Source organism: Scyliorhinus torazame, chromosome 5 (genome assembly GCF_047496885.1).
Source record: "Scyliorhinus torazame isolate Kashiwa2021f chromosome 5, sScyTor2.1, whole genome shotgun sequence".
Classification (NCBI taxonomy): Eukaryota; Metazoa; Chordata; class Chondrichthyes; order Carcharhiniformes; family Scyliorhinidae; genus Scyliorhinus; species Scyliorhinus torazame.
The window spans coordinates 224044243-224070362 of record NC_092711.1 but is presented as its reverse complement, the minus strand read 5'-3'; the positions used below and the strand labels follow the sequence as shown (position 1 = coordinate 224070362).

General features: G+C 43.4%; 1 protein-coding gene across 5 annotated transcripts in view; it reads left to right on the top strand.

Annotated features, from left to right (window-relative positions):
- The window catches only part of lrch2 (leucine-rich repeats and calponin homology (CH) domain containing 2), a 198834-nt gene that overhangs the window by 33501 nt on the left and 139213 nt on the right, over nt 1-26120 (top strand). For all 5 annotated transcript variants that reach the window (XM_072505174.1, XM_072505173.1, XM_072505171.1 and 2 more), the window contains exons 2-3: nt 20990-21134; nt 25379-25505. In XM_072505174.1, coding sequence (XP_072361275.1) covers nt 20990-21134; nt 25379-25505 — 272 coding nt within the window. The remainder of the gene's footprint in view (nt 1-20989; nt 21135-25378; nt 25506-26120) is intronic.

Sequence of the window (26120 nt, the reverse complement as noted above, 5' to 3'; positions counted from 1 at the left end):
ACCCTACCTTGTCCCACGATGCAGGACGAAATATCCCGAACTCACTCATTTTGTCCTTGCACTCGCTACCGGTGCCCGAAAGAGCAACCGGACCCAATCCACAAACCCCTGCCCAAACCTGAACCGCCCTGGTATCTCCCACAGATATTATCATTCTACCCGATCAAAGGCCTTCTCCGGGTCCAGAGTTACCTCCACCTTCTGACCCTGATACTGCCTTCTCAACACCCCCCCCCCCCCCCCCCCCCAATATCCCTTGATCCCTTTAACCCTAAGAGCTATATCTCAAATTTCTTCTTGAAATTAGTGTTTTCGCCTCAACTACTTTTTGTAGTCGTAAATTCCACAGATTCGCCACTCTGGGTGAAGAAAATACTCCTTGCCTCAGTCCTAAAAAGCTTACCTCTTATCCTCAAACTATGACACTAGTTTTAGATCCCCCTACATAAAATCTGGAACATTCTTGCTGAATCCACCCAGTCTAATCCTCTGAGAATTTTATTAGTTTCTCTGGCCCTGGGTAGTCCCTGTGGAGTTTTCATATTCTCCCCGTGTCTGCCTGAGTATCACCTCCACAACCCAAAGAAGTGCAGGGTAAGTAGATTGGCCACGCTAAGTTGTCCCTTAATTGGAAAAAGTACGGCTTTTAAAAAATGTTTCTGAGACTTCCTTCCCCCTTCCCATCCCCCACTCACTCTTCTAAACTCTATTGAATGTAACCCTAACCAACTTGGTCTCGCCTCATATGGCAGCCCTGCCATCCCAGGAATCAATCTTGTAAACCTTCACTGCACTCCCTCCCCATAGCAAGAACATCCTTTCTCAGAAAGTTCATGCAATAATGCTTGATTGCAGTATAGACATAATGTGTCAAAGGGCCTTTTTGTGCCATAAAACTCAATGTATTTCAGACCTGAACCACTCATTGTGTGAAAAGGGTTTGGCCTCTCGCGAGATCTACTGGCCTCATCGTGTCCCTAGGTGCAGCACGGCCATTGGATTTCGCCCATTGTGTTTGGTATTCCAGTACAGTTTATCAAATTCATTATGAGTCACTTTGGCTTTGGCATCATTGTCAGTATCTCACTCGGATCAGATGTGATACTTTCAGTTTCAGAATCATCTCCAGAAAAAATCATCTTCCTCTCCGTTCATTGAATGGATATTCTTGTAGTTCTTTGAACGATCTGATGATATTTTGTGTGCTAATAATATCCCACAATTTGTTGATGAAACTACGTAAAACATCAAGTGGGGTAGATTATATTTTCATTCTTGGTGAGGTATTTTCTCCACTAACCATCCATCTGTTTCATTTGACACTATGTTTCAAAAGGTTGAATTACATATGTTAGACATCCCTTTAAAACTGCAATGTGGGTGTTATTTCTTCACTGGCAGCTCTTGAGCTCATCGGTTATATGGGATCTGAACATGCTCCGCACTATTAAGTCCTATTCTTTTTATGTACGCCATCTGTTCCCCATTTCACCGATGGGCTGTGATGCTTTTAACATACTCTACTTGGGTGGTAAAGTTTGAATGCATTTTTAAAAATACCCCTTTAATGTTTTGGAGAGAAAATGGCAACAGTACAAAATATTCACCAGAGTCGGTACAGATTGATACACATCACTGGACCAGTCACATTGGGGCGATACCGCTCCACAGTTTTAATGCGGCATTCCCACAATAATAAAATAAACTCAAATTGAAATACAACTTAAATATGTTAATGAGGTAATGTAGTGGTAATAGGATGCAGTCTAAATATGATGGGGCTTTTGTTGTAACCTATTTCTGTGATTTAACACAGAATTGTGAAACTTGAATTCACTGAAAATACTTCAGTTTCTTTAATAACTCCAGTCAAAGAGGAAATTGCTAGCCTAACCCTATCCTGCGAATTAATAAAATAAATGTTTGTCCTGCCTCATTAACATATAAACATTGAAAACTTGTGTCATGGAAGGAGATTGTTGGGCTCATTGTGTCTTTGCTGACTGAAAATGAGCTATCTATCCTAATCCTACATTCCAATTCTTGATCTTTAGCCTTTGGTTATGGTACTTGCAAGTACATATCCATCTATTTTTTAAATGTGATTTAGGGTTTCTACCTCTGCCATCCTATCATGCAATGAGTTTGTGACCCTCAGCACTCTGGGTCAAAATATTTCTCCTAATCTTTCCTCTAGCCTGGGGCTGGTTTAACACAGTGGGCTAAACAGCTGACTTGTAATGCAGAACAATGCCAGCAGCGCAGGTTCAATTCCCGTACCGGCCTTCCCGAACAGGCGCCGGGATGTGGTGACTAGGGGCTTTTCACAGTAACTTCATTGAAGCCTACTTGTGACAGTAAGCGATTATTATTACTATTATTATAATATTATTATCTCATCTTCTGTTAATTACTTTAAGTCTATGCATTCTGGTTTATGACCTCTACTAAGAGAAATAGATCCTTTGTTTTCACTGTACCCATGTTCTTAATGTTTATTAACAACTCAATTCTGTCTCTCCTCACCCATCTCTGTTGCAAAGAAAACAACCTCAGTCCCTCCAATCTTTGTTTGTAGCTAGAACTCTTGGTTCCTGACAAGATTCTGAACCCGCTCTGTATTCTCTCCAGTTTGATCTCATCTTTCCTGGAATACAGTGTCCAGACCTGCACACACGACTCGCTTAGGCCTAATTTGTAATTTTTATTTTGGATTACCTAATTCTTTTTTTTTCTAATTAAGGGGCAATTTAGAATCGCCAATTCACCTACCCTGCACATTTTTTGGGTTGTGGGGTTGAGACCCATGCAGACACGGGGAGAATGTGCAAACTCCACACGGCCAGTGACCAGGGGCCTGGATCGAACCCGGGTACTCGGCGCTGTGAGGTATCAGCGCTAAGCACTGCGCCACTGTGCTGCCCTTTGCTGCAGCTTGATTAAGTGTTTCATACAATACTTCCAGAAAAACTTCCTTTTCTTCTATGCTTTGGCTAATAATGGAAATTACCCCATATGCTGCCTTAACCAGCTTACTTGCCTGCCCACTTTAAGGAATCTGTGGACATGCACTTTCATCATCAAAAAGTACTCTGCGAAGGCCACCGTGCTTTCTCTTTTTCACAGAAATGAAACCCAACCGGTTCAGCCTATTCCTATTCTATTATCACCTTGTGAACACCATTAGGAGGAAGCATTAAGTGTGGCAAGGGCACAGAATGTACTCTGGTTTGGATACTTCAATGTCCATCATCAAGAATGACTCAACAGTCCCACCAAAGACAGAGCTGACCATGTCCTAAAGGACATAGCTGCTAGACTGGGTCTGAGGCAGGTTGGGGATGATTCTCCGATATGGAGACCAAGTGCCAATGCCGTTGCGTTCCATGACGGCGCGAACGGGCTTACGTCGCAGCTAATTCACTGCCTGAGAGGGGGCCAGCAGTGGTGCCGCGAGGAACGCGGTGTGCAGAGCGCTGGAGTGGCGCCATCATTGCGTGACGCCGTGCCACCTATAAGGAAGTGTGCAGGGCGCACACAAACACTGGGGGACGACATGGAGGAGCCCCCTCGCGCCGTACCCCGCTTCAGGGACAGTGACCTGGAGTCACTGTTGGATGCAGTGGAGGAGCGCAGGGCCAGCCTCTACCCCCAACGAGGACAACGGCAGTCAAGCAGCACCGTGAGGCGTGGATGGCGAGCGGTGGGGGCCGCAGTCAGCGCTGTGGGGAACAGTGCAGGAAGAAGCTGCACAACCTCATGAGGGCAGCGAGGGTAAGTTCCCTGAGCCGTGCCCCGGGCAATGCACCCCCCCCCCCATTGCCCACGCTAGGGGGGAGCGGTTTGATTGCACTCGGGACACATGTGGATCCCCCCCCCCCCCCCCCCCCCCTCCCCCCCCCCCCCCCCCCCCCCCCCCATGTGGGCAGGTGCCATGACGTGGGTCGGAGTGTCCCCTGCGTGTGATAAAGTTGCGTTCATACATGGTGTGTCCTGCAAATGTGCGTCTAACCATGTGCTCCACCCACCCCACCCCCTAAGGGCAAGACGGCGCATAATTTCCGGGAGCGTGCAAGAACCGGAGGTGGATCTTCCCAGCTGCACCCCCTGACCCCATACGAGCAGAGGGCACTGGACCTTGCCGGGGGAGCCGCCAGCTGGGAGGGAGTGCCGTGCCAGGTCAGAGGCGAAGCTCCAAGTGAGAATCCACTGTATGCATGCAGTCCCTCATCCCATCTCTGTCCCCACCCCATCCTCACACCCCACCGCCTAACACTGCACCACCCCACAGTCCACGCCCTCACCACCCCATCGCCTAACACTGCACCACCCCACAGTCAACGCCCTCACTACGCACCCCCTCAACCCCTAACAAACGACGACGCAAGACTAACGAGACCTGCCTTAATGTGTTATCCAGGGCCACACGAGCACTGCCATGGGACCAACCGTTCACCACGCCGATGTGCAGCACCAACCTCTTCCGGCCGCAGTGTCCAGACGCGGACGACAACGGGCAGGAAGCCTTACGCACAGAGGACAGACAGACGTCAGGATGGACGATAACGACTCGTATGAAAGTTTGACGGACGGGGAGGGGACAGCTCGTCCAGACAGTGATGCACAGAGGATGCCGCGGCACTCGAGGCATGGGGGCAGGTACCTCGCACCGGCTGTGGTCGAAACCCAGCGGGCCACAGCTCCACACACGAGACAGAGCTGGGGACAGACTAAGACCTAGCGGCCGCGGCACTGCTGTCACCCACACCCCCCAACACCACGGATACACATGTTGGTTGGGCAAGTTAGTGGCGAGGCATCGGGTACCCATTCTGGTGCGCACCACACAGTCAAACCGGTTCAGCAGGTAGAGGTAGGAGAAGCCGAGGGCCTGGATGGTTGGAGGGCAGGCCAGGCCCAGCACCCAGCTGCTGTACATATGAATCCCGCTTTCCTGGCCATCCCAGGCCCACCCACAGACCCGATGCAATTGGCACCCCAGGGACCAGACGACGGGATGACGGCTGTCATCCGGCAACTGCAGTCGCATCTGCGTCCAGGAGCAGGGTGTTGCCCGGTCATGGCTGCAACCCAGGCCCACACTGCACGGGTGGCGGTCCGCGATGGAGGCAATGGGGGAAATGGCTTCGGCCATGGGTCAGGCTCTTCAGGGCGCGGGGCTTAGTACACATGCGTCATCCGTGGCCCATGACAGGACTGCCCTCTCACAGGCAGCATGCCCCAGAGACACATGGACATTACCGCTGTGCTCCGGGCTCTGGCCCAGTCTCAGCAGGCCATCGCTGAGAGCATCGGCGGCCTTGTCAATGTGATGGATGGCGTCGCCCAAACCCAGCGGGAGGTAGCGATGTCCCTGACAGGGATGTCGCACTTCCTCAGCTCCATAGCCGTTCAGACCCTGGTCGATACCACAGCGGGCCTTAAGGACTGGCAGCGCCAGGTGTCGGTGGTGCAACGGGGCGTGCCTCCCCGCGCACCGCTCAGTGGTAAACGGTGCCAGTCCTGAAGAACTATGTCCTCCCCCGAGTGAACGAACCATGCGCTGGTCAGCGCATCGCGTGCCCGCTGCCCCAATCGGTACCGTCGTGCGGCCTCTCGGCCGTATCCCGCGCCTCGATGGTGTCTATGCTCCGCTCCCCTCCCCCCCCCCCCCCCTTTCCCCCACCACACCCTCCTCCTCCTCCTCATGATCAGCGTCGACGGCCTCTTCGGTCTCACATGCGTCCTCCTCCTCCATGACATCGCCCCTCTGTTGGGCGATGTTGTGCAGAACGCAGCATGCAACGACGATCCATCCAACCCTGTCAGGGTTGTATTGCAGGGTGCCCCCTGATCGGTCCAGGCACCTGAACATCATTTTGAGGAGATCGAAGCACCTCTCCACGACACCACTGGTTGCTGCGTGTGCCTCATTGTACCGGTGCTCCGCGTCATTAGCCACGGCCGCAGCGGATAACCCCTGTCACCCAGCAACCAGCCCTTCATCCGGGGTGGGTGACCCTTGAAAATTGCGGGGATGAACGACTGTGCCAAAATAAAGGCGTCATGCACGCTTCCCGGATACTGGGCGCAAACGTGCATAATCCTCATCCCCTGGTCGCACACCACCTGTACGTTGATCGAGTATGCCCCCTTCCTGTTCATGAAGTCGTCCCTGTCCCGTGGTGGTGCACGCAGGTTGACGTGAACACCATCCACGACACCCTGTACCATCGGAATGCCGGCCATCTTGATGAATTGCGATGCCCTGGCAGACTGGTGAGCGTGGTCCTCCGGGAAGTCGATGAACCGTCCCGCGACTGCATAGAGGCCATCGGTTACTGCCCGGGTGCACCGACGCCTGACTGATCCCACACAGGTCCCCGCTTGGCGACTGGAAGGAGCCGGTTGCAAAAAAATTCAGGGCCACAGTTATCTTTACCCTCACTGGGAGGGCATGTCCTCCCCCTGTTCCACGTGGCTCGAGGTGTGCCAGCAGGTTGCATATATGTGCAACCGTCCCAGGGCTCATCCAGAGTCTGCTCCTGCATGCCACCTCCGTCATGTCCTCGTACGAGATGCGGTCCCGGTACACTCGGTCATGCGTGGCACGCCTCCACCGCCTTGGAATGATCACCTGATCATCCTCGTCCCCAGGTGACGCTTCAGGATCTGTGTCGTCGCCTTGTTCTCGGCTGGCGACGTGGGAGTGGTCCGCACCCTCTGCCTCCTCGTGGATGTTGATGAGAACAAAGCTTGCTGAGTGGATGGGAAAACTGACTTTGGTGCCATGATTCAGGCGTTGGGACTGGGGTGGGCACAGTAAAAAGTCTCAGTGGAGAGGATCTCCAAAAAGATCTCACATATAGACACTGACATCAAGTTTCTACAAAGATGCAAGAAAGCAGACTCAAAGTATCATCTTGCATCATTGACTTTATCTATATATGAGTTTGTGGAACCCACCTCTTCACTCACCTGATGAAGGAGCTGTGCTCTGAAAGCTAGTGACTCCAAACAAACCTGTTGGACTTTAACCTGGTAAGACTTCTTACCATGATTCAGGAAGCCATTGAAATGGGATGAGTGAAAAGGAATGTGGTAGTGATGAGACCGTGTAGTCGGGGGGGGGGGGGGATCAAGACGGTTCTCTGCAGCCACAATTTGGAGCTTCAAAGGTTGCATGACCTGCCAAGTGCTGTGAAAAGACATCCCTAGCGACTGGGGAAGATAGCGTTTCCATGGCCCATGTAAAAAAGAACATAAACATGTGGGGAAGACTAAATGGCAATATGAGCTTGCTCTGCTATTCAATATAATCATGATGTGGAGATGCTGGCGTTGGACTGGGGCGAGCACAGTAAGAAGTCTTACAACACCAGGTTAAAGTCCTGGTATATATAATCCTGGTAATATAGGTCCTGGTAATATAATCATGACTGACCTCGGGCCTCTGCTCCATTTCCCCCCCCCCCCCTTAACCACATCTGATCTTTCTGGCTGAGTTTTTATTTTTAATGGAATGTATTTTTCTTGAACATTTTGAATTATCTATTTGTTTCCATACATTTTCGTCTATTTCCCCAATCAAGCTTAGCCAGTTCTCCTCTCCTGCCTATGTAATTGTCTTTAAGTTTAAGATTATTGTTTGTGATTGGAGTATATCATTTTCAACTTAATGTGGAATTCAATTCTGTTATGATCACTATTTCCCAGTGGATCTTTTACTGTGACATTACTAATTAGTAATGCCTCATTGCACAATCCTAGATCTAAATTAGTTATCCTTAGTTGATTCCACATCTTATTGCTCCAGGAAACTATTAAAGCATTCTATAGACTTGTCCAGTTGGCAAATTTGTGCCAATTTGGCTGGTCCCGTTCATGTGAAAATTGAAGTTATCACAACTATTACATTGCCTTTGTTACATGTCTAATAATTTCTTGTTTAATGTTATGATCTGTGGTATGACTGCCGCTAGAGGCTCATAAACTGCTCCCACCAGTGTTTTCCGACCCTTGCTATTCCTAATTTTCACCCATATGATTCTTCCTGATTTTCTGAATGAACAGCATTGGTAGAAATAGGAATGTTCCGTTGAATTTGAGGAGTTGGGTGGCAGGTTTTTAAAAAAGAGGTAAACTTAAAGGTAATTTGTGGATTGTGGAAGCAATAAAAAAAATTCTGATTTGAGTAAAGGCAGGCGATTGGCAGCAAAGATTTGTGGTTTTGGAAAATACAATTTGAGGCTCTTTATCTGAATTTGCAGAACATGCATAATTAGGTGAACCAGTAGCACAAATAGAGATACATGCATTTGATTGAATCGCCACTTCAGCAATAAATTTGTGAAATAAATATTCCAGCGTATTTATTTGAAATGACGTGCAGAATGGAAAAGAGGTTCAGTTACCCTGAAAATAAAGGAAGACATAATGACGGTAGTAGAAATCTTGGTTCAGAAGATGAGGAAGTAGAAATATTCTGGGTGGCGATAGGATGCACCAAGGCAGAGATTGGCTGGTGGTGAGAAAGGCCCTCCCGGTCAAATCCTGCCTACAAGTCCAGAGTCTCAACCTGTCCACACATTGCCTTCATGATGGCTGTGGTGGGGAAGAGATTGCTGTCTACCTCCTTTGCAAAGAAGATCTGGAGAAAGATGAAGTGATTTTTGTCGAGTTTCATCCTGACCAATTCTGTACGCAGGACTCTACAGATTATTCCCAGGGGTGCACACCGAGACAAACAACAGCTGATGCTGGAGGATCATCATCTTGGTGAAAGATGCTCTTTGGTCTGCCCAAAAACAGTTGGTCTTCCAGTGCAAGAAGCTGTCCCCGACCGGGTGTTACAGACTGGCACATTCCAAAGCCCAGGACGATATGCTGAGGGATGCATTGAAGCTTGGGGCAGCCGCCACTTAGTTGAAATGGGCTAAGACCTTTCAGCCATGGTGAACTGAGGGGCTGGAAATTGAATGAACTCTCATTGAATGAATGCAGTGAATATTATTTCAAACACAATTGTGTTGAAGCACCTCAGAGTCCAACATGATCTCTGTAGGCAACTTAAATGCCACTGCTTTTGTAATGAACATTTTGAAATGTCTGTAAATTTTTTGACTATATTGAAGCACATTGGAGTGCAACATAATCTATGTGGAAAATTTGAACATTATTGCACTTTCTGTGATGACTATTTTGAAATGGTTGTATTCTTTGTGATATTTTATGAATAAAGAATATTTTTTGCAAAACAAAAGTCAGAAAATGCCTGTAGGAATTTATTTATAGACTCCCAATAATAGTTCTGCTGTTGGACCGAGTATTAAGAAATAAATAATTGGATCTTGCAACAACAGGCCATTGGGGACTAAGTTTTATATAAAAAAGGAAGAAATCAAATTGGCAAAGGTGGTTGGGACGATGAGTTTGTGGACCGCTTTTGTGACAGCAATTAACTTGTAAAAAGGTATGCTAGTTCTAGTAATAGTCTAATAAAGCAGGGTAAATTATTTAAAAAATATTTTTGATATATGTGTTGTCTCGATGCAAAACACCACTCACCGGGCCATTTGTTGTTTGTTCTTAAAAGTTGCTACTTTTGTTGCCGTTTCCAAAGCTCTAACATAGTCTCCTTCCTTTCAGTTCTGACAAAAGAGTCCATGGATTCTAAATGTTAACTATGTTTTTCTCCTGATAGATGCTGACAGACCTGCTGGTTTTTCCAACTAACTCGGTTCTAGTTTCAGATTCCAGCATCTGCAGTATTTTGACTATTTTAGGATTCATTAATAAACTCTTAAAACACTCTGGGGTGGGGGAGTGCAGGACGGTTACATTATAGCTAGAAAGATTAAAATCTGAAATATTAACTCAGTTTCTCCCTCCACTGATGCTGCCTGGCCCTGTGTGTTTCCAGCAGTTTGTTTATTTTCAGATTTTCAGCGTCTGTTGTAATTTGCTTTTATGTTAAAATTGAAGGGGCCTGACAGGATAGACACTGCTGTGTTTTCCACACTGGATAGAGTCTCATTATAAGGGGTCATTCATTTAGGACTGAGGGAAAACATTCTGCACTGAGCATTGTGAATCTTTGGAATTCTCTGCCGTAGACGATTGTGGATGCTCCATCTTTGAATTTATTCAAGACTGGGCTCGATCAATTTTTTTGATCTCTCAAGGATATGTGGAGCAAGCAGGAAAAGGTTTGAAGCCGAAGATCATGAATGGCGTAGCAGGCTCGCTTCTGTGCGGCATACTGCTCATATTTCTTTTGATCTCGCTTCTCACTTTTTTTGCCATTGAGTTTTGTATGACAATTACATGCCCATTTGCAAAACTATTAATTTTTCTTGTAATTTGCTAGTGTTCCCAGGAGTTGAACACCATTCCCAATTTTAGTTTTAAAAAGTATTTTTATTTGGCATATTTTCATCATTTTCGCCATGCAATGAAAGAAAACAACAAAAGGCAACCCCAACAATATAAAACCTAAAACAGACTCGTAAATCAAAAATGAAAAACAAACAAACCCCCATCCCTTCTCTCCCTCCCCCCCCCCCCCAACCTTAGCATCCCCCCCCCCCCCACCTTAGCATTCAACGGCAACCAACTCCCTCTTTCACAGGATATCCTGTGCTCCACCACTTCTCCTTTCACTAACCCCTCCCACACGAAGGCCAAAGGCTCTATAGCCAATGCAAACAACAGGGAGGAGCATAGGACACCACTGCCTCGTACCCCGGTGCAGAGCAAAGTACCCAGAATTCATTTTAGTGCGAACACCCACTATCAGCTCCCTATACAGCAGCTGTATCCACGCCACGAACCTTGGCCCGATTCCAACAAGCCCACTCTACCTGACCAAATGCCATCTCTGTATCCAGTGCTACCAGTACCTCCGTTTCCTTTCCTCCGGGGGCGGCGACATGATCACATTTAAACAAACTTCTTGCATTCGAAACAGGCGCCTGTGCGACCTGCCTGCTCAACCGGAGACCCAGCCCGTCTCCCTCTGCACGTTAGGTTTCCAGCATTTATATTCACTTTGATGCTTGATCTCCCCCCTCCCCGGACAGCTCCACCAACATCTTCGCAAAGCACTCAGTCGCCTTCGGGCCCTCCATCCCCTCGGGCAAGCCCGCAATTCTTAAATTTTGCCTCAACCTGTTTTCTAGGTCCTTCACCTTGGCTCTGAGTCTTTTGCTGGTCTCAACCACCCTCCACAGTTCCTCCCCAATCGAGGTGAACTGGTCATTATGTTGCGACAGAGCTTCCTCCACCTCCTTCAACTTTTCTCCTTGCTCTCGTACCTTGGCTGATGTCTTTAACGCTGCCACCTTCAGCGGGGCCATCGCATCCTGCACAAGCTCCTTCATTGCTGCCATCATCTCCTTATGCATCACCTCCATGTATTTGGCAAACTGCCTCTGAAACTCTCCAGCCACCACCTCGGTCAAAGGTTCTACTGTGAAGGGCATGGCCCGATCCCCTGCCTCCGCCATCTTTCCTGCTGTCGGGCTGACCCATTCACTCGACGGCAAACATTCACTCACCCCCTTCTTTCCAACGGCTTTTTTCTGGGTCTTTGATATTTGCCTCTTTCCTTATGTTTTCCTGAACCAGTTCATCCAAAAACTGGCCCTGGAACCAGGCATTAGACTCCAGAAACCAGACACTCGAGGTGGAACCACCAATGTGCGACTTCCATCTACATGCTGCCACCGGAAGTCCTCCCCCAATTTTAGTGTTGTCTGCAAGTTGGTGCATACTCCCAAAATTCTGTGTGGTGTGTCTCCTTCATTAAATCCTTCAAATGTTTCTTGCTAACACTTAAGTATGTTTATTGAGTCTCTGCAGCACAATTGGCCATTGTGTTCGCTGTTAACCTGCTGTTGGTTCGAGACTATCCAGGACGCATTGTTCACCATTTGGGGACCGGTTTAGCTCAGTTGGCTCGAGAACTTGTTTGTGATGCTGAGCGAGGCCAACAACGTACCTGTACCGTTATTCATGAAGGCTGACTTCTCAACCTTGATCCTCGCCTAAGGTGTGGTGATCCTCCGGTTAAACCAAAGGCCATCTGGGTCCATGGTGACCTTGCGTTTTACTTAATTTATGCTTACTGATTAGTTCTTGTGGTAAAGTATAAACGTGTATGAAAATTACGGCTATGTTGACCATCTATTCCTTAATCCTATAATTTAAATGACTTGATTACCAGAGTTCATTCACAAGGTCACTTTACCTGTTAATCAGTTTCATATTCAACTGTTAACATTTGTCATGTCCCCTCCTGTAAAGATCTAATATACGAAAATAGGCTGATAACATGTCAGAACATCGTGGGCCAAAGGGCCTGTACTGTGCTATACTGTTCTATGTTCTTAACTGTTTTGAGATCTAAAAACACACTTTTGAAAGCCAAATTGCTTATCACGGGCATTTAGCCGTAGCTCCCATTTCTCATTGCATAGTGCCCCCTGCTGGAAGTTTGTGTGTGCAAGCAGTGTGGTGATCCACAAAAGTAATGTAAATGTGAAGTCAGCGAGAGCCGCACATTGGCTGAGGATCACCACACCTCCGACAAGGGCCAAGGTTGAGAAGGTGTGGCCTTCATGAGTAACCTCAGCTGGTACGGGATTTGAACCCACACTGTTGGCCTTGCTCTGCATCACAAACTAGCTGTACAGCCAACTGAGCTAAACCTTTAAATGGCCCGTCAAATCGTCCATACCACCTACAGCAATTTCCGCGGTGGGCAGGAGTGGAAAATCTACCCCAATATCTTTGTAACAGAGCAGTGCTCTATATTGTCCCCTCCACACAATTTTTCATAGATTCTTAAATTTTTGAAGGAATTTTATATTCTGAAAATGTATTTTATATAACAGAAAAAGTAGGAATTCAATATTGTTACTTTAATTGATTGGCCTCCAACTGGACCTTTCCTGAATTGTTTAAGGTTGTAATTTTTATTGTTTCATTGGAAAGAGGATGGTTTAGCATAACAATCAGCATATCAGTTCTTTATGGATTTTTGTGGGTTTGTTGATAATATCCTGTTGCCGGTTGTCTGTGTTTGTCTTCATTATTGAATGGTGGTAACAATAAGCAGAACATAAATACAAAAAAATGCTTTTTTTTTTATTGGCACTTTACGTTTTTGTGATTTTTCTTTTTGCCAAATTTTAGGCGATACTATGCTGTGTACTGCAATTGTGGTTGCAGGCATAGGAATATAGCGTCAAGGTAATTGTAGTTACTGTAATGCAGGCTTAGCAAAAGCAAATTATGGTAGCTAATGTGTAGTCTATTAGAGTATGTAAGGCAGAACAATGTGCCCGAGGCCCAAACTCCCAAATACATGGAACATTGTTTGCATCATATTGCACAAATAGTAAAAATCATGCTTACACATATTCCGGTAATGACATTAAAAATTGTGTCACAACCAGAGATTAAGAGTGACATAGACCAAAGATCTAGGACTCAATGACTCGAGATCAGGAAATGCAAAGTTGAAACCCTCCAAGAAGAAGGGAGCTGTGCGTGATTCGAAGCTATTTTAAGTTTTGAATGAGATTGTTTTTTTCAAAATTCCAAATTCATCCTGATGCATTATGAATTGGGGTTCTTAATTGGAATGATTGGATATTTTGTTCAATCATTTTTCTGTTTTCTGTTCTGGATCACTTGTTAGTTGAACTCCAGTAAATGAAATGTTTTTAAAATTAAAAGGCGATTTGTAGTTGTCAGCATTACTTGCTGAACAGTGATTTGTGATGCTGTTTAATCCAACATTTGTGCTACTTAAGATATTCTGATTCGGACATTTTCTTGTGACTTGCAGAACTGGGGAAAAGTTTTTAATCACAAGAATGGGTATGTTTATGGCAATGATCTTTCAGGAGTTCCTAAATGCAAGTTGCATATGTTCTTGATGCCTAGCCAGATGAGAGTAAACAGTTTAAAGAAATTGACCAAGCAGGCCGGCTTTTATAGCCATCCTCGAGCACAAATAATTAAAATACAACAGTTGGAGGCAATCCGGTGTTATAACATTAGATTGGCCACTTGTTATGTATTTATTAACATTCTGGTGCAGATGTTTTGCATTTTAATTTCTGTTTTGAGAAGCATTCTTAGTCAAAATAATGAAGCTCAGCATCTGCCCTGCCAAGAGAAGGGTACAGTAATAGTTTGCCAGCTCAAACAACATGGCAAACAGTATTTCCTTGTGGAAAAGTACTGTTTCTAATGAGTCTCCCTTCGATGAGCAAAATTGTAAAAGATTGTGCATCCAGAAAACAGATTGTTTTCAGTTTTTTATCCTTGGCTTACCTGACAATAGTGGATGCCGAGCAGTTGGGGAGCAAATAAAAGCCATGTGACGTCTTGCCTGAATCAGAACAAAAGGTTTTGTTTCCTGTTGATCAATATTGCCATTATATTAGAGAAAGGAAAATTCCTCGGAATGAAAGGAAATCTGTTTTGTTCACTGTTGAACTGTTCGTCCGGTCACCTGGATAACTTGGAACATCTGCTCAGTGATGTAAATCAAATGAGAATTTGCCTGAAGGCAGATGCACACTAACTACCTTGCGTGACCGATGGTCAAGTGAGGGACTTTTCAACTTAAACCCCATGGATATTGTAATGCCAGTTGCTTGACATATTGAAATGGAATCTGGATATAGTTAACTTCCGTTGAGGGGCATTTGTATGACTTCTTGACTCAGCTATTCTCTAAAGCTATTACTTATCATTTATCTTTGTACAGCTAAGCCACTTTGTGCCTTTTGAAATTCATCAAATACTTAAGGGGGAATTTTTTTGTCTTGGCTGTTTATAGTGGAATCATAAATGCTATAAACCATGAAGAAAATTAACCCCTGTTGAGCATAAATTTTTGAATTTGAAAACATGCTGTAAATGGAAGTGTATCCAAATATAAAAATGGAGTTCTTTTGAGGGACTTGCTCACACTCAAAATTGCAATTGTCCTTTTCAGCACGCTCTCATTACTGTGCCGCACAACTGATGCCCACAAGAAAGGTGTGGAATAGCCGGCGAGCTTCTGTTGTGGACTAAATATGATGGAGCTGCATCATGGGGGTCACTCGTTGGTGCTGCAAGGACCATTTATTTTCCATATACATATGGTTTGGAGCGGGAAACAGAAAACATATATCAATTTTCAGATGAGTCTTCAAGCAATAGAGACTAGACCTGCATAATTGGGCAGGTGATTATTGATAAATGCAAGGTAATAAAATTCTGCAAAGAAAATAAACAGAATTCCAAGTTATTTGGCTCTGGGCTAGAGGAAGCAATATTGGCAAGAGCATTGACATATTTTTGGATAGCCTACTGAAATCAGCAGCCCAGATTGGAGCAAAACTAAATCAAATTAACTAGAATTTGGGATGTATCGATGGAGGTATAAAACGTATTCCAAAGAGTCATGGTGTGTTTATACGAGGACCCTGGTACAGTCACACTTGGAGTATAATTCTGTAGTACAGTATGAAAATCAGATATTCGAGGCAGAAAAAGGGCAGCCAAACTGATAGCTAACCTGAAGCATCTGAACGATGTGGGATGCAGGAGTTACTTATTTTTGAAAAGGGAGCTTTTGGGAATATGACATTCAAGTATTAAAGAAGCTTATGTAAGGAGATAAATTGAGCCCTAATAATGTTTTCATGACAGTTGTAAACTCCAAAGCTAGGGGACATGGCCTGGAGATTAGAAAAGGGGAGGTACACAGTTTCGAGTTAAGATGTTATTGAACCTGTAGCATGGGCTGCCCAGGGCGTGCATGCAGATATTGTTAAAAAGGATTGAGGATTTGGTAACTACTGTATTTTGAAAGTAGTGAAAAACAATTTTTATGCAGTTGTTGAGTGGCGCTCCTTCAAAATCTAATTATTGTTGGGGATTTAAATAAATTCTTATTTGTTTGTTTTTTATCCTCTATTAACACAATTTTCCTTCCCCTTTTTGTTTCCTGTACATGATTTTACATTGTAATAAATCTTTTAACTTTGACTTCTGTGTATGACTGCATTGTCTCGTTCAGGATTCATCAGTCTGGTTGAAGGGAGATGTGTTTGCATGCCCTATTGATACGGATCCTGGGAATGATATCATTGTGGTTATGATGCAGGGCCAGTAATTCAGCGACCTGGGTCAATGCTTCAGAGGCAGGAGTTCAAATCCCACCACAGCATTTTAATTAAACAAATTTGGGATATAAAGCTATTCTTAGTGTTGGGTGACTATGAACCAGATGGATTGCCATGACAACTCACCTGGTTGACAAATTTGATTGAAGGAAGGAAATCTGTTCCTGCTCTGCTTGGCCTCTGCTCTGCTTGGCCTATGTGTGATTCAAGATCCACAGCAATGTGGTTGACTCTTAACTGTCCTCTGAAATGGCTGAGAAAATTACCGTTTACAGTTTCAAACTGCTACCGACAGTCAAAAATAAATAAAACTGGACAGAATTCAGAAGCGACAAAGGCACACCCAGCTCCACCGACCTTCAAGTTTCTTCACTAACTTCTGGGTACTTGTGCCAACATGTGGAGAGATGTTCCACAGACTAATCAAACAACAGCCGTACAGTGTTACACACCAAATCATACCTTATAGACAATGTTCCGGACCTTTCAACCACCATCGTTGGGAATTTCTTGACCCATTGAAAAGACACATCCATCCACCAGAGGGTGGTAGCACAATGGTATACAATTGGGAGGCATCAAATTAAACATGAGCTGGGAAACTTCCTTCTGATTGCCACCTTTCTGCTGATCAGTCAGCACACCTCCACATTGAACATCATATGAAAGCAACACTGAGGGGAGGAGGGGGGAATGCAGGGAAGGCAAAATAATGTGCTCTAGGTAGGGTATTCAATGCAAGTATCTTTTGCTGAAATTGTCATTTTTTCGAATGTAGGTCATGTACATCAGGAGTAAAATATCTGTCATACCAAATTAGGTCATTATGCTGAACATACTTCATGCGGCGAAAATGGACTATATTAAAAAGACAGTCTATCCAGCGGCAAGGATCTGCTACAAAAGCTGTGCGTTACTTCTGGCACAGTAACCTACAGATGTGATACCAAGCATGTTGGTCTAAAATATTGTTGGGTCAGATTGCAGTGTTGGGTCAGAGAAACATTAAATAAAAACTGTTTTCCAACTGAGGTATTCTCGCAATTTGCTGAAAATGTGACTGAAAAATGTCACCATGTGCGTTGAACAAGGAAACCCTCTTTTGTGAAGAGATGAGTTGCTCTTGGGATTATTGAATATTAGATCTCTGCTTGTTGACAATTATTACAAAATCCTTGTGTGAATACTTAATGCAGAAAGTCACATTTCTTGAACTGGCAAAATATATCTTTCATACTCTGACCAATACTTCGAAATAGTGATTATTTTGCAGGCCGTACTGTCCAACAGGAAAAGAATTGTGCATGCTTGCCCACAGCCATATAAAGTTAAACATTAAATGAACTGAAATGTGACCTTTTCTGAAATGCGACTGTTCAAACTGGACACTTGGAAATTTTGTAAACTTAGTTTGTTGCTGGTATGTCCTTGAGATGGCCCTGGGTGTTAAGCCAGGTCACCAAGGACAGTGTGCTAAACGCAACTGAATAGGGAACTGCCAGGGAATAATAGGGAATAGCTGAGGCTTTGGCAAGTTGGAGCTTTTGGATATTGCGAACATTATATAGCATTAGCAAATATGCTTTTTATTTCTTAATTTATTCTCAGGACGAGGACAACTCTGCCAAGTACATATTTATTGCCCCTCCTGATTGTTCCAAGGAAGTGATGAACTTAATCTTTAAACTGCTGTAATCCTTGTGGTAATGGTGCTTCAATGGAACGTCAAAGGGAATTCCATGATTTTGACCCACTCATGAAAGGAATTACAGCCCAAATAAGGATGATGCGCAGCCTGGAGAGACGATTGCAAGTGATGCAGCTTTGATGCTGTTGTTGCTCCTGCCCTTCTTGGTGGTAGAATCATATCCCTGAAGGTGTTTGCGCCACAGTAAGCTTGGAGTCATTGTGGTGTACAGTATTCTGTAGATAGCACCGATTTGAATCACAGCGCACTGATGAGAGTATATTGTATTCAGCAGGTGAGGTAAAAATTAAGAGCGGTGCTTTGTCCTGGACCCAGCCACATGGGTGATGCGTATGCCATCACACTCCTGCATTCCAAATATCAAGACAGGCATCAAGAGGTGAGCCAGTACTAATTAGATACCCAGCTACTGCCGTTAAACTCTTTGGCCTTAATGGAACCTAATGGTCATGATCTCTATAATGGTGATATCACTGAACCTAAAGGAAAAGGTACTGAGCTTTTTCTAGTTGGAGACAGTTGGGATTTTCTTGTTGTTGGTCATTAGTCAATCCAGGTACTACTGGCAGGCTGCAGCACATTTGAATATCATGAACAGGAAAGGGGAATTGAAAATATATCTGCAATTGGAGAAGTAGATAGGTCAAGGATGCCTGTGTTTTGGGAGGAGATGGGTGATGATGCCAGTTTCGAAAAGGAGAAAGATAATGTGGAAACTTAAACTATATCAAACAAGCATGCAGCAAGGAAGATTAGTACTGGCTCACCACCTGTTGCCTCTCTTGATATTTGCAAGGCAGGAGTGTGATGGCATACGCATCACCCACGTGGCTGGATCCAGGACAAAGCATTGCTCTTAATTTTTACCTCGGCTGCTGAATACGATATTCCCTTGTCAGTAAACCCTACAACCTCCCCAGCATATCAAATGTAAAATTCTTCTCATCAAGTTCCTGTATGGCCTGCATTTAGTCCCTTATTCCAAGTGCTTCATGTCTTTTCCTGCTATTTTCAATTGTGACATACCTAATGGAGTTAAGTAAAATGGGTTAGAATTGTAGTCCAAAAGCAAAATGTTAGAAATCTTAAAAACAGAAAATAATGGAAATACTCCAACCAGTCTGGTAACTTTTGTGACAAGAGAAGCAGAGTTAGTGGCCGAATTTCCCATGCCTCCTGCCGACCCACATTGGCTGGTAGCAGTATCTTCTGACCCCGCTGCTACCAATGGGGTTTCCCGCAAGACCGCAAGGTCCCGCCAGCGCGAACGACCAGAAAATTCCGGCCAATGTTATTCCTGCCAATGTTTCAGATTGTCATGTGAGAGTCCCTTTAAGAAAAGTGTGTTTATCAAATAGCTGCAGTGATGTCATTGTGTGGGTTGAGCTGAGCTGTGTATCTGGCTTTTACTTTTGTTTTGAGCTGGAAGCTGTTTTGTAACTGAGTTTTTGATTTTGTTTTCAGTTGGGAGCTGCATTCAAACAAGGTGTATTTTGATCGATCTCTCTCTCTGCATGCTAAAGAATATCTTCAGATCACTTGATAATTTACAAGTGATAACTGCTGTCTTTGTTGAAAAGGGTATTTGACTTATGGGTGTTGTTAGGAAAGTTATGAAGGGTTATCTATAAAGTATTGTATCTGTGGAGATTATTTGAATTCTTAGTTGATAAAATGTTAACTAGATTCTTCGAATAAACATTGTTTTGTTTAAAAATACTTAAGGTCTCTGTTGCATCACACCTGGAAAGTGGACCCTTGTGCTCCCCATAACCAAAATCTATTAAAAGTTGTGGGTCAGGTGAACTCCATGATATACTTTGGTGTTCTCTAAACCCTCACCCATAATAAGATGAATGACCTGTCACCAGAATTGTGAAGAAGTAGAGATATAATTTTTTAAACAGTTGATGGAGGGGTGGGATAGTGGGGAGAAGGGGAATGGGAGAGTGAACAGAAGAACAAAAGGGGAGATTTAGGATGGAAGTTAGAAGAGATTAAATGAAATGGGGCAAATGTAGATCTGGTAGTATGAGAAAATGTTGATATCGGAGTTAATAAATAGATGTATTTAATTTTGTATGTTGTTTTGTCCCTTACTGAGTGCTGGATCTTGGACTTGAGTGTATTTCAATATTTCCTATACCGTTCAATCCAGGCAGATGGTATGAGCCATTTCATGGGCCTCTTCAGCAACCAATTGCGTTTACTCAGTAATGCTAAATTGCACAGCTTCTTGAAAGGATTCAATTATTCTGAGCAAGTCTTGTCACAAACATTTCAAACGATGGCAACTTATAATGGAAGCAAGACTAATGCATTTTATGCTTTGCTTCTGCTGGATTCTTCATTCCTTATTTTGTGGATAATAAGGACTTTGTTTTGATCAAGATGGATCTTTACATGGAATTGTTATCCTGGAAAAATCTGCCTTCGCCTCTCAGTAGGGTGCATTCCACAACTGAGGATAAGCCACAATGATTCAAATTTCAAAGTCTTTCTTTATTGTCTTAAAAGGAGGCTTTGGTTTGAATGCAGCTGTATTTAATGTTGCATTCCACACAGGCAAAATATACATATTTAGGATCTCTACAATTTTGTTAATTTAATTCTGAGGATTCAAGGATGCATCTTTTTAGGGCCCTGTCTTGTGTAGGTAGCTAACCTTCTAAACTATTCCCTTGTTGAATGCTTTTATTTTTATAGATAACTAATTTTGGAACTATCCTAGCTGATTCAGTACAATAGATTAGTTCAACTAGTTTTGAATGTGCTCCCTGGCTTCTAGACCTTACAATGAAAGGCACTTTGGTATTTTTCTATAATAGCATTCTGAAGTAGAAAATAGACAATTTGCAAATAAAAATGTGATTGGACTATTTTATATGGCTTCATCAGTAATGAGTTCTGAAATGATAGCAAAGCTCAATTCTTAAAGACCGAGTAGACTTGTAAAACATCTTGGACAATTGATCACTTTTAATTCCAAGATATCTTACAAATTACTTTTTTATGTGAAATGTAATGTATCACTGTAACCTGAATTCTAAGAGTGAAATGGTACATAATTGTCACTTCTTTCTTTCAGATCTCTCCAAGAACAGATTTAGTGAAGTTCCACAAGAAGTTTGTTTGTTCGCACCATTAGAGACATTACATTTATATCACAATTGCATCAAATGCATTCCGGAAACTGTTGTTAATCTGCAAATGTTAACATTCTTGAATATTAGGTAAGTGCTCAATTGTCTGTCAATAGCTATTACAAATAAGTCTAAAATTTACAATCCGATTAAGCTAGGCTATTAAACCCATTCTTTCATGGAGTGAGGATAAGTCAACATTGATGATGGACAAGTTGACACAAAATTGGGATTCAGGAAACTGTGCACCCATCCTTTAAAGATTCCCTTAAACACTCTTTCAGAGCATTGGCAAATTTATTCTTATATTGCTGTCATTGGGATTTGGGTCTTGAGTAACTGTCAAACATGTTTGGGCCATCTTTCATCAATGAAAACAAACAAGATTCCTATTTAACAATTCATTCAAAGCACAGTGGCTCTGGCAATGCAGGACTCCCTTGTACTGTGCTGCTAACCTAAATTTAGTTCAAGTTCTGGAACAGAGGTTGTAGTTTTTTTAAAACTCAAAATCGCTTCATGGCACTCCAAACAAATTTGAAGCATGGAAGGGCGCTTTCCTTAGCAGTAATCCCTGAACCATGGAATCCTACAGTGCAGAAAGAAGTCATTCGGCCCATCGAGCCTGTACTGACCCACTGAGAGGACCCTACCTAAGCCCATTCTGCCACCCTAACCCTGTAACCCCATCTAAGGTTACATCTTTGGACAACTAAGGGCCAATTTAGCATGACCAGTTCACCTAACCTGCACATCTTTGGATTGTGGAACGAAACTGGAGCACCCAGAGAAAACCCATGCAGACACTGGGAAAATGTGCAAACTCTACACAGTCACTCAAGGCTGGAATTGAACCCAGCGCTGTGAGGCAGCAGTGCTAACCGCCGTGCCATGCAATAGTTCAAACTATTTAATTATTTTTGGCACATCCAAGACTAACACAGGAGCACGCAAAAGCAATATATTGCAGATGAGGGTGCCTCATTATATGTATTAGTTGGATCTTTGTTCATTTTAAAGAGTTTCACAATTACTTAAGAAAACAAAATGCTGGAAATGCTGAGCAAGGGCTAAAAGCATCTGTGAAGAGGGAAACCGAGCTAATATTTTAGGTCAATCATCTTTCATCAGGACTGAGCAGATCCTTTTTATGTTGAGGAAGGTATTGTTGTCTGTTGGAGAGAGATTTCCTGAACATACGCGCACCACAACTGCACTTAATATTTTCAGTTTATGCTTTGGCCTATTACTTTTTAAAATTCATATATGGGATGAAGGCGTCATTGGTTAGAGCAGCATTTATTGCCCATGCCTGGTTGCCCTTCAGAAGGTGGTGGTGAATTGACTTCTTGAACCGCTGGAGCCCTTTATGTGTAGGTACTGTGCTGTTAAGGAGGGAGTTCCAGGATGTTACCCCAGCGACAGTGAAGGAACGGCGATATATTTTCAAGTCAGCATAGTGAGTGACTTAGAATCATAGAATTTACAGTGCAGAAGGAGGCCATTAAGCCCACCGAGTCTGCACCGGCCTTGTAGAGCACCCTACTTAAGCTCATGCCTCTATTATATCCCTATAACCTTTTGGACACTGAGGAGCAATTTAGCATGGCCAATCCACCTAACCTGCACATCTTTGGACTGTGGGAGGAAACTGGAGCACCCGGAGGAAACCCACGCAGACAGGGATAGAAAGCACAAACTCCATGCAGTCATCCAAGGCCAAAATTGAACCCCTTGTCCCTGGAGCTGTGAGGTGGCAGTGTTAACTACTGTGCCACCATGCTGTCCATTGGAGGGGAACTTCCAGGTGGTGGGGTTCCCAGGTATCTGGTGCTCTTGTCCTTCTAGATGGTAGTGGTTGTGGGTTTGTAAGGTGCTATCTAAGGAACCTTGGTGAATTACTGCAGTGCATCTTGCAGGTGGTACACGGCTGCCACTGGTCGTCGGTGGTGGAGGATTTGAATGTTTGTGGAAGGAGGAGCAATCAAGCGGGTTGCTTTGTCCTGTATGGTGTCAAGCTTCGAGTGTTGTTGGAGCTGCACTCATTCAGACAAGTGGAGGGTATTCCATTACTCTTGACTTATTCATTGTAGATGATGGACAGAATTTGGTGGGTCAGGTGGTGAGTTACTTGCCGTAGGATTCCTAGTGTTTGACCTGCCCTCATAGCCACAGTATTAATATGGCTAGTCCAATTCAGTTTCTGATCAATGGTAACCCCAGGATGTTGATTGTGGGGGATTCAGCAATGGTAATGCCATTGAATGTCATGGGGCGGTGGTTAGATTTTCTTTTGTAGAAGATGGTCATTGCCTGTGTTATGGGCCAGGGCTTAGAAACTCCAAAGTGTATTATGAAGTTCACCTGACCTACAACCTTTGTGTTGAATTTGGCTAGGATGAGCAAAGAAATCTTCACTGCAGGTGTGATTCATCAGACTTCCTAGACACTTTAATCAAAACAAGTTTTATTCTAAGAATATAGTTAACACAGCAAGATTTTTTATCAATTAAAAAAAATAAATAAAGACATCACACAGCTACAGTAATCTCCAATTCAATATCAAAATCCATTTAAACCAAAACCCCTTTACTCACTTGAATGGGACTGGACCTTTTCCTGAAATTCTGATCCAGTTCCAGCCAACAAATTCAACCTCCTTCTGGAAAGCAACTATATCTTTAAAGTTAGCAAGACAGTTAGCTACAACCAATGTGCTTTTTATTGGAACAGCTTTTAAAATGAAAACGGAGAAAAATGGGGAAAACACTTCTTTCTCCTTCTGCAGCCCAAAGCAGTAAAAACTGAAACCTAAAAAAAAACCCTCACCTGACAGCCACAGCTCAATGTGCTGCACATTACATGATAAGCGAATAAACCTTTCTTAAAGGGACACTCGCATGACACCTGACACTTGTGTGGCACAAATGTAATTTGCAACTTGTCAGTCCAAACATGGATATTGTTCAGGTCTTGCTCCATTTGGACATGGACTGCTTCATTATCTGAGGAGTCACGAATAGTGCTGAACATCCCCACTTTTGACCTTGTGGTTGTATTCCAAGCTTTAGAAGCATTTTTTCACATAAATGTCTTCTGGTGGTCTGTTGGTGGGTATTTGGATTTTGAGCAGGAGGAACTTTGGATCTATACATTGATGATGCCAAAGGAATTGATTAGGCAAAGGCTGTCTACAGAGCCTGGTATACTCAGCCTCAAACAGTACTTCTGAGACTTTGAGAATGGCCGAACATCTTTTCAGAAATCAACAATTTGAGCAAAAGGCCAGTTAATATGATGGAAGCTAAATGTTTAACTTCTCTACTGATGATCATTATTTTTCTTTGCATACCCTGCTTACCCTCACTACCCAACTTCCAATCTTCATTCGTGTTTTTGGTAGCGGTTTACAGGAATTTTCAATTCAGTCGGCAATGCATTGTGACCAATGGGGTCAACAAAATTCTTGGTTCAATTCATAGCATTCTTCTGGATCAGAATGTATTGGGTTCAAGCCCTACTATGAATTTGAGCACAATTCAGGCTGACACTTTATTGTATTACCGAAGAATGTTAATGACGCTGTCTTTTTGAATGCAAGGTTAACCTGGGGCTTTGATTGTTTGCTCCAGTGGGCATGGATAATATCACACTATTGAGAGGAGAGCATGGAATTTTGTATGTCATGACCAATATTCCTTTTTTAATATAAATTTAGAGTACCTAATTTTCTTTTCCAGTTCAGGGGCAATTTTGCATGGCCAATCCACCTATCGTGCGCATCTTTTGTGTTATGGACGCGGGGAGAATGTGCAAACTCTGCATGGCCAGTATTGACCGATATTCCTGCTAAAGTAACACAAACAAACACAGATTATTGGGTCATTCTTTGATTAACTATTTCTGGGCCCTTGCTCTTGTGAAAATTAGCTGCAGTGGTTGCTCAAACAATATTGGCTGGACTTCAGAAGTAACCATTGATGTAAGGTTCTATGCAATATCCTGAGTAAATGATGAAATATATATGTATTAAATATTTAGCTGCAATAGACCATTTCTATTTATATTAAATATATAAAGATACATAATCCTTGAATTTTGAATCTATGAAAGATCTTTTTAAATACAGAAATCTAAAATATGTTTTGGTAGGATAGTTAAATTAAGAAAAAACTTGTTCATGAAATTAAAATTGCCATGCACTTTGCATATTGTTGGCAATAGGCAATAGGCTATACAGCTGAGTAAAAGCATATCACAAACCGGTCCCTAATTTATGTCCTGTTTTGTTTTTAGAGGCATTGATTGGCTTTGAATTTGGTTTTCTTTCCTAGTCGAAATCTTCTATCAACATTGCCAAAATACCTTTTTAATCTTCCGCTTAAAGTTTTAGTTGTAAGCAACAATAAGTTAGTTTCCCTTCCAGAAGAAATTGGAAAGCTTAAAGACCTAATGGAATTGGTAAGTGCAGAATTGCTTGCCCGCATTAATGCTGTAGGGAAGTTAATTGTTTCCACATTTATTGGATGTAAGCAACTTTGACTTGGCCTAGAACTAGAATTTTAGTTTTAATGGTCATTCATATTTGGTAAAACTAAATTAGAATTTTTAAATCGAGTGGCCCAAATGTTTGACACATCATATGATCTTCGAAATATAAACATACAAAGCAATCATGTCTGTGTAACAGTTAACTGCACACTGGAATCATGTACTGTGGTGTGTATCCCTAAATATTTTCTTTCATGTTTGTGTAATTCCATCTTAAACATTATTGGTTTAGCTTCAATAGATACCTGTGGTGATGTAATTCACATTCTAATATCTGTGGAAAACATTTCTTCTAGCTTCTCTTTTTCAGCTGCTTGTACTAATGCTAAATTTTTGCTGCCTTTACATCAAACATCAAACAGCAGAGGGCAGTAGAGCAGAGCTGCTGATTGGCTGTTGTGGGGGAAATTTGCATACGTCCGTGTACCCTAACTTGAAGGTGGTTTGTGAAGGAGCTGTTGTCAAGTGACACTTAAACCCGAAACACTTATTCAGTGTTTTCCCCCCCTACCCCCTCCTCTAACC